The following is a 12,832-nucleotide window of genomic DNA, read 5'->3' on the forward strand; positions in this document are numbered from 1 at the left end:
GTTATTGTTTTCATGTCTGAGTAAGCATCATGTTAGATTTAGGAATTTCATGAGCTTAATGTCAAATTGATATTCTATTAGCATTTCTAGGGTTGTTTATAGATCTCTACACTTGGGTAGCTTGTAATACTAGGATCTAGAGTAGTTGGTATAGCATGACAGTGTGACTGGTTATTTGAACCTAGAATCATAGGAGAATTGAGAGGCACGAGAGTGTAATTGATTAACAGAACCCAGACCCTGAATGGATTAGATATCTAGGCACATAAGAGAGTTGGTCTAGGATTTAGTTGAACATTATCGATTGAGCGTTAATGCTTGTTTGAAGTAGTATCGATCGACACTCAACCATTGGTATCGATCGATACTCATTCTTTGTTCGCATGAGACAACCGGAACATAAGATTTAGACATTTGATTAGTAATTGCATGCGAGAGCTGGATTACTTGCTATTGAATTCGAATTCTAGAATTGAACCAATAAAACCCTTAGCATCTTTGATTGTAGTATTGAATATCTTGATTGATAAATCCCTAGATTTAGCGCTTTCTCCCATAAATTACAAATCATTCTATTTACTTAGTGTTTTGTTTACTGCTTTTATATTATTTTCCTAGCTTAACCTTGATTTCTAAGTCCATTATGTATCCACACTCCCTGTGGATTTGATCCTTAAGTACTACAACTGGATTTCTTATTTGAGAGAGTAAAGTTTCTCAAAACGTAATTTGAATGATATATTTTTAACTGTAAATGTGTTGACAAAAAAAAAACTGTAAATATTCTACCGAAAGCTTTATTTGAAATCATTAAGCAAAGAACATTTGAAAGTATTTGCATCTTCTAAATGTTATTATAATAATAGATGATTGGATAATAAAAAGACAATACTTTGAGAGGTACATTAAATATATTTGAATATATATATATATATATATTTATTTATTTATTTATATTTTAATATATAAATATATATATATTAAAAGAATAATATTTCAAACTAAAAATATATTTAAATATATGTAATTAAATATGATACCTTATTTTAATAATAAAAATATAAAAAATATAAATATATTAAGTTTCAAGATGAATATAAACATATTTTTTTATTTACAAAGTACAATAAATTAATTATATTAAATTTTTTAAAATTTTATATATTTTAACTGTAAATCAGTAAATGTGTTGACAAAAAAAAACTGTAAATTTTCTACCGAAAGCTTTATTTGAAATCATTAAGCAAAGAACATTTGAAAGCATTTGCATCTTCTAAATGTTATTATAATAATAGATGACTGGATAATAAGAAGACAATACTTTTAGAGGTACATTAAAAATGTGATAGAGTGGGAGAGGCAGTTTTTTTCGATTAAATAGATTTGGCAGAATATAGTTGTGACGTGAATGAAACCTAAGATCAGTTTAAAACATTGTACTACCCATAACTACAACAACCGCCATGCTCATGAAATCGAAGTCTATTGAATAAACATTGTACTGCCCATAATTACAACAACCCAAACTTCACATCTCATTCAATGAAACAAAATTAAAGCGAAAGAGAAAGAAAGCTCTATAAATGTGGGATGCGAAAAATAGTTTCCAATTATCCAACCTTTTTGTTTCTATTTTTAAAAGAGTAGAACGATGAACACAACACAAAATCAAAAAACAAAAGGCTAATTAAAGTTTCAAGATGAATTCAGAAAAAGAAGAACAAGCACAACAATCAAAAGACAAGAATCCTTATTCAGAAGGAAAATCGGACAACTTCATCAGAAGACCAAACTAGAAACAAACCGATCTCTCCATTCTTCTTCTCTCAGTACCTGTAGTGAGCAGGCTTGTATGGTCCTTCAATGGGAATGCTGACGTAGTCAGATTGGTCCTTTGTCAACTTGGTGAGCTTAGCTCCAAGCTTTCCCAAGTGAAGAGCTGCAACCTTCTCGTCCAAATGCTTGGGTAGAACGTACACTTTCTTCTCGTACTTGCCGCTCGACTTCTCGTTCCAAAGCTCAAGCTGGGCAATCACCTGGTTGGTGAAAGAGCAAGACATGACGAAACTCGGGTGACCAGTGGCACAACCCAAGTTCATGAGACGGCCCTCAGCCAAAACAATGATTCCGGACTTGGTGTCTGGGAAGACCCACCTGTCGGTCTGGGGCTTGATGGTGATACGCTTCACACCAGGGAAGGTCTCGAGTCCGAGCATGTCGATCTCGTTGTCAAAGTGACCAATGTTGCAAACAATAGCATTGTTCTTCATCTTCCTCATGTGGTCAACCATGATGATGTCTTTGTTACCGGTGGTGGTGACAAAGATGTCAGCTTCGGAAACAACATCCTCAAGGGTCAAAACTTGAAGCCCTTCCATCATAGCCTGTAGGGCACAGATGGGATCGATCTCCGTCACAATAACTCTAGCACCAGCGGTCTTCATGGCAGCGGCACAACCCTTTCCCACATCACCATATCCGCAGACAACGACAACCTTTCCGGCGATCATGACATCAGTGGCCCTCATGAGACCATCAGGTAGAGAGTGACGGCAACCGTACAAGTTGTCGAACTATAAACATACACACAAGAGCTCATCAGAGAAAAGGTATCGTAAAATATGGTCTATCTCTGCTGCATCCTACTAGCTACAAAAATATCTACATAGCAGAGATCTAGAAATTCAAAGTTGAATCATTTACAAACCTTGCTCTTGGTGACGGAGTCGTTGACGTTAATGGCAGGGAACAAAAGAGCTCCAGTCTCCTGCATCTGGTAAAGCCTCTTGACACCAGTGGTGGTTTCCTCAGAGACACCAACGAGTCTCTCCTTCATCTTGTGGTACTTCTTAGGATCAACCTGAAGACCTTCCTTGATGATGGAGAGCACGATCTGGAACTCAGGGTTGTCAGTGGAAGTGGGATCAGGAACCTGACCAGTCTTCTCAAAGATCTCCTCAGCCTTCACTCCCTCGTGGATCAAAAGCGTGGCGTCACCACCATCATCAACGATCAGATCTGGACCACCGCCTGGGCCCCAGTCAAGAGCACGCTCCGTGCACCACCAGTACTCCTGGAGCGTCTCTCCCTTCCACGCGAAGACGGCGGCGGAGTCACGAGCGATTGCGGCGGCGGCGTGGTCTTGGGTGGAGAAGATGTTGCAGGAGCACCATCTCACTTCAGCGCCGAGGGCGGTTAGGGTCTCGATGAGGACGGCGGTTTGGATGGTCATGTGGAGAGATCCGGTGATTCTAGCGCCTTTGAAGGGCTGCGATGGGCCGAACTCGGTACGGCAAGCCATGAGTCCGGGCATCTCCACCTCCGCGAGTTCGAGCTCGAGACGACCGAAGTCGGCTTGAGACATGTCTTTGACCTTGTACTCGCGGCCACTCGACGTCTTCTCGACGACCAACGCCATCTCTAGATATTCTCGGGATCTGAGATTTGAAATTAGGGCAGAGAGAGAGGTGAGAGAGAAGTGTGTGAGGAGAGACGAATGGGAGTGAGAGAGTTTAAATAGATGAGGTTAACATGAATGGACGGTTCAGATTGTTTTGAGGGTTCGGTGGATCTGGTAGAAGCTGTGATCACGTATCTGGCGGAACACGCTGCGCGCGCAGAAAAACCTTTGTTGTTGGTCTGTTTTGGGTTGATCGGACGATAACCTGAGAAGGTATGTCACGTGTCTGCATCCAACTTGTTTAAACAAATCTTAGAAACTCTAAAAACACCCTCATCTATGGTTCTAAATTAATATTATTAAAAAATAAATACGTATTTCTCTTTTTTAAGTCAATAAACACATTCAAATTTGGAGATATTTATATTATATTTATAAATATTACAATGTTACTATTTTTTATATATATTAAGAATTCTACAAAAAAAATCCATATGAAGTTGTTCAAACACGTTTTAAACCAGCTGAAATATATTGTTTTCGAGTATATGCCCAAATGTGTTATTCGTGCTGTGTTTTATTTTTATAATTCAGAAAGTTCTTCTTGCTGTGTTATGCTGAATATTTGTTTAACATCTGTTCTATACTCATTCATATACCAGTTTTCAAATTAAATCGACCAAAATATCTTCAAGGAGTATGGATTATGTCTGATGAATGCATATTTTTTGTCTTTTCGGAGGTTTTTAGATTTTGACTATGAATTTTAATGTTATATTCGCTGAGAAATTTGTGGTAATTTAGCATTTAATTTTGGGATTTGTTTCTGCGGAACAATAAAGAAGTCTTGTCTTGCTATATATTCAAGTTCAAGAAAATGACATCAAAGGAAATGCATTATTTAAAAAAGTTATGTTATTCATGAACTTATTTATTCATTTCTCTCACTGGAACATATATTTCACCTATAGAAAGAAGAAGATTGTGTGTTTTAAGAGCTGAAGTGAAAAATATATGCTATTAAGAAAGGGGATCTGATTTATCTTGGGCAGGAAGAACAAGAGCAGGAAGAGTACAATGTCGTCTTGATAGAGCAGTCGGAAATGAAGATTGGTTTCATAATTTTTCCCACACTTATGTGGAGTATTTACTTCGGTGGGGTTCTGATCATAGACCCATACTAGTACGCTTTCTCTCCAAAGAAAAACAGAACAGAAGAAGTTTCAAATTTGACAAGCGATGGATGAGTAAAGAAGGATTCAGAGAAGTGGTTAAGGCCGATTGGGAGTCGTCGGTATCTGATAGCCACTCGAGCTTGTATGAGAAGATTAGTAGAACGAGGAGGGCCATATCTAAATGGAAGCGACAGAACCCATCAAACAATGAGATCCTCATCGCAGAGCTGAAGGAGAAAATAGATAAGGCGCAGGCGGATGACTCAGTATCCAGCGAGGAGGAACTGGAGCTCAAGTGGAAACTGTGTGCTGCGTATAGGGAGGAGGAGATTTACTGGAAACAGAAGAGTCGTATGCTCTGGCTAAGGGAAGGAGATCGAAACACGAGATATTTTCATGCCAAGACCAAGCAAAGAAGAGCCAGGAACCGAATAACTAGAATAAAAAACTCGATGAACCATTGGGTGGAGACGGAGGAGGGTATTGAGGAGGTGGCCACGGTGTACTTCCAACAACTCTTCACTTCGTCGAACCCATCAACTATTGATGACACAATCCGGTATATTGCCGCGCAGGTTAACGATGAGATGAATCAGAGATTACTAAGAATCCCTCAAGATGAGGAGATTAGGGAGGCGACTTTTGCAATAAATCCAGAGAAAGCACCCGGGCCAGACGGTATGACAAGCCTCTTCTATCAACGTTTTTGGGCAACGGTAGGCAAAGATGTTTGCACCATGGTTCGGGAATTTTTCATTACGGGCGACTTTGATGAAAGACTGAACCAGACCAACATATGTCTGATTCCCAAGACGGAGAGACCAACATCGATGTCAGAATTTCGACCCATTAGTCTCTGCAATGTTGGGTACAAGATCATCTCGAAGATTCTATCCTCTAGACTGAAAAGTATTCTACCCAAGATCATCTCTGAGACGCAATCCGCCTTTGTGGCGGGGAGACTGATAACAGATAACATCTTCGTGGCTCAGGAGATGTTCCACGCTCTCAGGACAAACCAAAGTTGTAAAGATAAATTCGTGGCGATTAAAACTGACATGAGCAAAGCCTACGACCGGGTGGAATGGAGCTTCATGGAAGCTTTGCTATTAAAGTTTGGTTTCGATGCACAATGGGTGCACTTGGTCATGAAGTGTGTATCTTCTGTATCTTATCAGGTTTTGATTAATGGAGAAGCCAAGGGACATATAAAACCGTCTCGAGGCCTTCGTCAAGGAGACCCTCTATCGCCATTCCTTTTTATCCTCTGCACTGAGGTCTTGATCTCTCATATTAAACGAGCGGAGGAAACGAAGAAGATATCCGGGATTAAAATAGCACGAGGAAGTCCATCGATTTCCCACCTTCTGTTCGCTGATGACAGCCTTTTCTTCTGCAAAGCGGAGCAATCTCAATGCGAAGAACTGGTTCGAATCATTGACGTCTATGGAACAGCCTCAGGACAACAACTGAATAAAGAAAAATCTTCAGTTCTGTTCGGTTCTAAGGTCATAGCGTCCACAAAATCTGACCTGAGAAGGTCTCTTGGTATCACTAAAGAAGGTGGGATGGGTATGTACTTGGGAATGCCAGAAAAAATATGCGGATCAAAGAAGCAAGTCTTCTCTTTTGTTCAAGATCGTATGAATGGAAAAATCAACTCGTGGTCGGGTAAACTCTTATCTAGAGGGGGCAAGGAGGTTCAGATAAAGTCTGTGGCACAAGCGGTTCCTACATATGTTATGTCCTGCTACCTCCTCCCCATTGATACCTGTAATAAACTTTCCGCCGCAGTGGCGCGTTTTTGGTGGGGTACACGAAATAATAATAGAGGCTTACATTGGGTAGCCTGGGATAAAATTTGTGTACCTCTTGAAGAAGGAGGTTTAGGATTCCGGAACTTCCGTGATTTCAACTTAGCCCTCTTGGCTAAACAGGTCTGGCGCCTTCTCACCAAGCCGAATACCCTGTTGGCTCGGGTTTTAAAAGGAAGGTATTATAGACATACGAACCCTCTCTTAACGGGTAAGGCCAATAATCCATCTCTTGGCTGGACGAGTTTAATGGCGGCAAAGCATGTGTTAAAGGATGGGCTGCAAAGGACCATTGGAACAGGGGCAGAAACAAAGGTCTGGGAAGACTTATGGATCCCTGATTCACCTGCCCGAGCAGCTCTCCCACGCATAGCGAACATCGACCCGGGGTTGAAGGTCCATCATCTGATCGACTTCGAGAGCAAAATGTGGAATATCGACATGGTTCATCAGTTTATTGCTGCGATAGATGTCCCCCGAGTCCTATCGCTTAAAATAAGTAAGACAGGACGAAGAGACAGCTACTCTTGGAGCTTCACTAGCTCTGGAAACTATACTGTTAGATCGGGTTATGCTACGGTCGTGAATCAGAGAAGGCAGAAAGAAAACGATGGAATAGTGGAACCAAGCACAACTGCTCTTAAGAAGGCGATTTGGAAACTGAAGTGTCCACGCAAGATTAAACACTTCGTCTGGAACATGATGTCAGGTTTCGTGGCGTCGGCAAGCAAGCTGAAAGAAAGGCACTGCGGGATAGATGCGACGTGCCAGCGGTGTGGGGCTGAACAAGAAACTATCAATCATATCATTTTTGAATGCCCACCAGCTGTGCAGTGCTGGGCATTGTCGACAATACCATCAGCTCCGGGAGTATTCCCGTGTTCTTCAGTATACACAAACCTTGATACTCTGTTAGGATATATAGCAAATGCATCTCTACTAGCCGGAAATGTGCTGATGTTTCCTTGGTTAATCTGGTACATCTGGAAAGCCCGTAACGAAAAATGCTTCAATGGAAAGGATGTGTCGCCGATGGATACGCTCCAGCTCGCAAGCAGCGAAGCGGAAACATGGCGCATAGCACAAGTGGTAGAGGAAGTTGCTGATGCGGTACAAGACCAAGGAACTTCACTACAACAGGAAGAGAGACCAGTACCAGACTGTAAATGGAGATGTCAAGTTGATGCATCCTGGCAGAACAAGAACGACGAAGCCGGCTGGGGGTTCATCCTTTTTGAAGATCAGCAAGTTAAGCTTGTGGGAGTCAGGAAAGGAAATTGTGCCTCCTCGCCATTGCATGCTGAAGCTGAGAGCCTCGCCTGGGCAATGAAAGAGACGAGACAGAGTGGTGTTAATGAGGTCTGCTTCGAATCAGACTGCCAACAACTGACTCGCCTTACTCAAAACCCGCAGGAATGGCCAGCCATAGGACCTGAACTGGATGAGATCGATTTTCTGAGCTCTGAATTCTCTTCTTGCTCTATCCGTTTTATAAGACGTACTGAAAATGTCCGTGCGGACTGCCTTGCAAAGGCAGGACGATCACGAGCTCATGATTTCTGTTACTTGGATACCAAGATTCCTCCATGGCTTGCTCATGAAGCTTGCCTGTTTGAACCTCTAGTTACTTAATAAAGTTTTACTTTTGATGCCAAAAAAAAAAAAAGAAAGGGGATCTGATGAACGGTTCAAGACGGATTATACCTCATGTATATGTAGCTAGAATCCTCTTTCATCTGACTGCGTAATAAATCGAGAATCAATATGTTCATGGTACTAAATGAACATGGATCTTGTAGTATTTGCAAGTTTTATTGGAACACACAAAAAGTTTTCAAATTAGATTTTCATTAATCATTTTGCTCTGTATCGCAAGTTTGACGTCTTTACAATTTATGAGATCTCGTCTGGTTGGGCCACTAGCGTGTTCCATGTTCTCCGCATATTGCAATGAGATTCTTTCTTTTTTCTTCCAAATAAATGCAAGAGTATGATTATTGAAAGTTTTTTTAGCGTGGAGTTCTTAACGGAATATAAGAAATTGTTTCTTACCTTCTAACTAAAAAAGTTAAGAACCGGTTCTTAAATATTAGTTCTTAGCTTTTTTAGTTAAAAATTAAGAAACAGTTTTTTATATTCCGCTAAAAAAACCCCAATAATCATGCTCTTAGATCCAGCACATGTGAAAGGTTTTGATGGTTTATTGGGGGCGAGGAATGTTCGGGCTAGCCTTTCTTCTCTTCATGCGGAGATGGAAGCACTACTCTAGACAATGGAATGTATGAGAAACCTTTGCCAATTTCAGGTTACATTTGCAACGGATTGTTCTCAATTGGTGAAGATGGTTTCGGAACCAGAAAAATGGTCAGCGTTTGCAAATTATTTAGAAGATTTCAAGACCCTGAAAGAGAGTTTCATCCGATCAGAAGTTATCCATGTTCCACGGACGCTTAACATAATGGCGGATAGTCTAGCACGTAGAGCCAGAATGCAACCGTCATACGTTGTTCACATAGATGCAGATCACCCAATTTGGTTTACAGAGTCTATATGAGTCTGTAAAAATCGATGACAAAAAAAAAATATCCAGCACATGTGACTTTCAGTAAATGTTTAATAGTTTTTCTAGAAAAAATATTTATTTGTACCGCCCAAAAATATAGTCCATCACTGAATTAAGATATAAATGAACCGATGAGTTCGCTAACGACGCAGGACGAACCGAAGATAGCGTTCCGCACGACTTCATCAATGTAAATCGAAAAAGGGAGAATCCGAAAAAAACTAAACGAAACTGAAACGTTCCAGAATTATATAGAAAGGAACAACGTCGAACTCAGAAGAATACACGCCATTATGCATATAGCAACAAGCTCGGCCCCAGCATCGATAGAGTCATAAAGGAGACTAGAAGGATTCCCTTCACGAATAGGATAGTCAGCGTAAGGTTGCACGACGTAGAAAAAATCAAGTTCCCGGTATATTCCGGAAACACCGATATGAAAGTCCATGTTCGAGCCTTTCGACTCCCAATATCCAGGACGCACCTAAACGATGATGAAAAGGAAGCGGGCTACTGCCGATTCTTTGCAAAAAATCTCAACGGCTTCGCCTTGGAATGGCTTGCAGGCCTCGAAGGAAACTACATCGATAATATCACCCAACTCGTATCGGCTTTCTTGATGCAAATATTCGGTGTTCATAGAGACAAGAGCCACCAAAGCCGATTTTTGGAATCTCAAGCAAGCACCATTCGAGCTTCTAAGAACATAGATTAACAAATTCAAAGACACCAAGGCCAAGATTTTGCACATGAACAAAGGCATTTCCCTGGCTGCCTTAAAACGGCGTTTAGTTCCATCCAAATTCAAAGAAGAAATGGCATTACGAGCTCCTGCCTCACTCGAGGATGCACTCCATCGGGCTTCGTATTTCGCCGCATGAAGAAGAAGTTGTCGCCTTGAAACAACGGTAGAGTGCAAACAAACACAACGCTAGCAGGAAACCGTCCACCACCAAGGAACCAACTACTCGAGGTCAACACTCCTTCGCGAGAAACAATTCTCCCAAACGCATACCATCAAATTTAGACCCTAGCAAATATTGTACTTTCCACAAACGAAAGAGGCAATCTACTGAAGAATGTGAACATGTACTCTTAAGAAAAAAACTAAGATGAGGAAAGTGACGAAAATAACAAAAATTCTGAAAAGGAAGAATCTCTAGCAACCCCCAAGGGGAACGGAAAGACGAAAGTTACCTCCAACAAAAGAAGTAAAGAAACTGAAGAGGAGTCACCAAGCTCGCCTCCACCAGCGCTCGAAAAGAGTGTAGACATTATCACCTGGGACATTTTTCCGATAACCCCAAACCAATTTCCAACGAGCACGAAGTCAAATCACTAAGTGATCAAATGACTTGCATCACCAACACGGTAATAGTTCAAAATCAAGGAGATCCAAAGAAGAACACCAAAAAACCTCGGATCTATCGATCTAATAAGTTCTAGGTTGCATGACGCTTTGATCTGGCAACAAGAAAAGAACGGACGCGAAAAATTCTCAAATTATAAAGACTTCTGAAAAAACCAATAATTCAAAGACTGAAAGCTCAAAAGAAAAACAGCCCAAGTTTGTTTAATCACGACCTATCTAGGGGAGAATGTACTACCAACCAATACAAAAGAAAAAGTGGTATTTCCCAGCAAGGAAAAATAACCAATCTGAAAGGCGATTCAACTTCATCTACTGAGGGTCGAAGTTTCGTTATCATATGTAACTTATGAGTTTACTCCATTCCAGAGACAGAATGATATTTTGAATTCTCCATCCATACCATTTTCAATATAACCAAAAACGATTAATCGTCGATAAGGGACTCTGATCAAGTCATCAGACACAATCAATCCTGCTCAAACGCGGCTGAAAGCATCGATAAATATTTTTAAACAGATTCAACATTGACATAGTATGGTGTTAGTACGCTCTCGATCTTGAGCCATCTTCAAACTAAGCTTCAACTCGTGAAAGACTTTCTTCATCTCGTAAAGCTCGTCGGAGCGAAGAGTGTCTTGCAAGCGTCTCTCCAAAGTCATAAACTCGTAATTTTGCCTCCATAGCCTTAAAACAAGAAGAAGAATAAGAATAAAAAATGGTTAAATCAAGTAAAATAGACTACGATACCTTGGCATGAGCAATAACCATCTTCACGTAAGTGTCACGCTCCGTCATATTCTGCAACGAAGGAAGGAGACACCCATCCGGTTTGAAATGCCAGACCAAGTGAGCAACACTATATGGATCTTCTATAATAGGGCAATCTTTAGCATGAGAAAACTGCCAATGAAACGGCCTCACGGTAGCACCCTCGTTCAAAGAACTTGACCTATGATCGGCACCCAAGGTCTTGGCCTTTTCTGGAGGATGATCACGCCCATTAGAGCCAGATGGGCTATTCGAGTTAGCACGAGCAGTCATGCCTTTTCCATCACTATCTTTGGTCCCATCCACATCAACGGATATCCCAGGGAGGTGCGTCTCCTCCCTCAAAACTTCTGCGAGCACATCACTCACATCACCTGAAGGAATCCTTTCCAATCCAGCAGTTCTGCTTCTATTTCGAATCCTCTAGCACTCATGAGTGCTCGTTCTTCATTTGGTCGACATTCTCAAACTAGGGACTAGAAACGATCAAGAAGGAGCAAAGCAAAAAACAAAGGTCGTCGATAGCTTATAAAGTTGAACCCATAGAAGAATCTTCTCTCAACAAAGGAATAAGATCCTAGAAAATCTAGCCTTTCGAGATATCGCAAAAAAATTCACATTTATCAAAGCAATCAAGGCGGAGTTCAAACGAAGATTTGGAAACGATAAAATCTTAAAACAAAAGACGAGATCCAAGTACATCAAACACAATAAAAAATAAGAAATATCTGATTTGCAAACCAAAAGGAAAATAACGACAAAGCGACGTAACTATCAAGAATAGGCCTTTTCGTCAGCAGCCGACGACTGAGTAGGATCGCAAGTCACAGATTTTTCCAAAATTTGAGGAAGGTCGAGGCCAAACGCAGACCAGTCTTGCACGACGGCTAACTCGAGAATCGCCCCACAATCCATATTCGTAGTCTTTAGACGGGTGAGTTGATCTTCCACAACCAACCCTCCATTTTGATCTCCCCCAAAAGATCAACAATCTTTTGAAGCTATATCTCCGTGTTGACTTATTTTTCTTCTTATATCTGAATTCTTTTTCGTGTTTTTTTCAATTGTCCGGAGATCGTGGAGATCTTTCTTGACCGCGTAGGTTTCGTCTCTCTCTTAATATTGTTTTGAAAAGTTGATCGGGCTCATCTTTGTTATCTAATTTCCGCCTTGTTTATTAGCTGACCCAAATTGATGTCTAACATTGAAGATAAAATGAAATTGATGATTTTTTAATTATATCTACTAAAAAAAATTGTAGAGAATTTTATTTTGTTAATTAGTTTATTCTGATTTGAATTCTCATACTACGTTATGTTTGATAAATAGAATGACATTTTGATGTCAAAAGGAAAAACTGAAATTGAGAGTGGTTTGAAGAAAATAACTGGTCTTAAAGAATAAAAACAGGTGTAAATGCAATAGCCAGTAATAACTGTTGACACTAATGTGTGCTGTTTGGATCTGGACAGGCGGGTGGAAGAGCGTCGGTGGATCTGAACTATGCAGTCTAACATCGAATCTCGGATCACAAAAAAAAACAAAGGGTGATGACTTCAATTATACGTATGTTTCTAAAAGGTTTGTAAAATTTAAAGCAGCCGACAGCAATTATGCGACGATGTGGGCTACTTTTAGAGACTTTCAAATATTAAAATTTTCATTTATTTTTTTCTACAAGACAAAGCAGAAAATTAAAATACATAAAAGAAAAATAAAAAAGATTAATTCCTAATGGAT

At 40.3% G+C, this 12,832-nt stretch overlaps 2 protein-coding genes across 2 annotated transcripts; one reads left to right on the forward strand and one right to left on the reverse strand.

Moving 5' to 3' along the window:
- Positions 1-1,600: 1,600 nt before the first annotated feature.
- LOC106380638 (adenosylhomocysteinase 1) lies at positions 1,601-3,507 on the reverse strand. Its single transcript, XM_048778066.1, has 2 exons — positions 2,708-3,507; positions 1,601-2,573 (listed from the first exon to the last, which is right to left on the reverse strand). The coding sequence occupies exons 1-2, from the start codon at positions 3,416-3,418 to the stop codon at positions 1,827-1,829; spliced, it is 1,458 nt and encodes a 485-aa protein (XP_048634023.1). The 5' UTR covers positions 3,419-3,507; the 3' UTR covers positions 1,601-1,826.
- Positions 3,508-4,643: 1,136 nt separating this feature from the next.
- On the forward strand, positions 4,644-8,021 carry LOC111214447 (transposon TX1 uncharacterized 149 kDa protein). Its single transcript, XM_022717317.2, has one exon. The coding sequence runs from the start codon at positions 4,644-4,646 to the stop codon at positions 8,019-8,021; it is 3,378 nt and encodes a 1,125-aa protein (XP_022573038.2).
- The last annotated feature ends 4,811 nt before the right edge of the window (positions 8,022-12,832 follow it).

This window comes from Brassica napus, chromosome A4, assembly GCF_020379485.1.
Source record: "Brassica napus cultivar Da-Ae chromosome A4, Da-Ae, whole genome shotgun sequence".
In the NCBI taxonomy this organism is placed as follows: Eukaryota; Viridiplantae; Streptophyta; class Magnoliopsida; order Brassicales; family Brassicaceae; genus Brassica; species Brassica napus.

Excerpts from the sequence above, each read along its gene's own strand:
- LOC106380638 (XM_048778066.1), bottom strand. The coding sequence starts at position 3,418 with ATGGCGTTGGTCGTCGAGAAGACGTCGAGTGGCCGCGAGTACAAGGTC. Across the intron at positions 2,574-2,707 it reads ACTCCGTCACCAAGAGCAAG|TTCGACAACTTGTACGGTTG; the intron begins GTTTGTAAATGA and ends GTATGTTTATAG.
- LOC111214447 (XM_022717317.2), top strand. The coding sequence starts at position 4,644 with ATGAGTAAAGAAGGATTCAGAGAAGTGGTTAAGGCCGATTGGGAGTCG.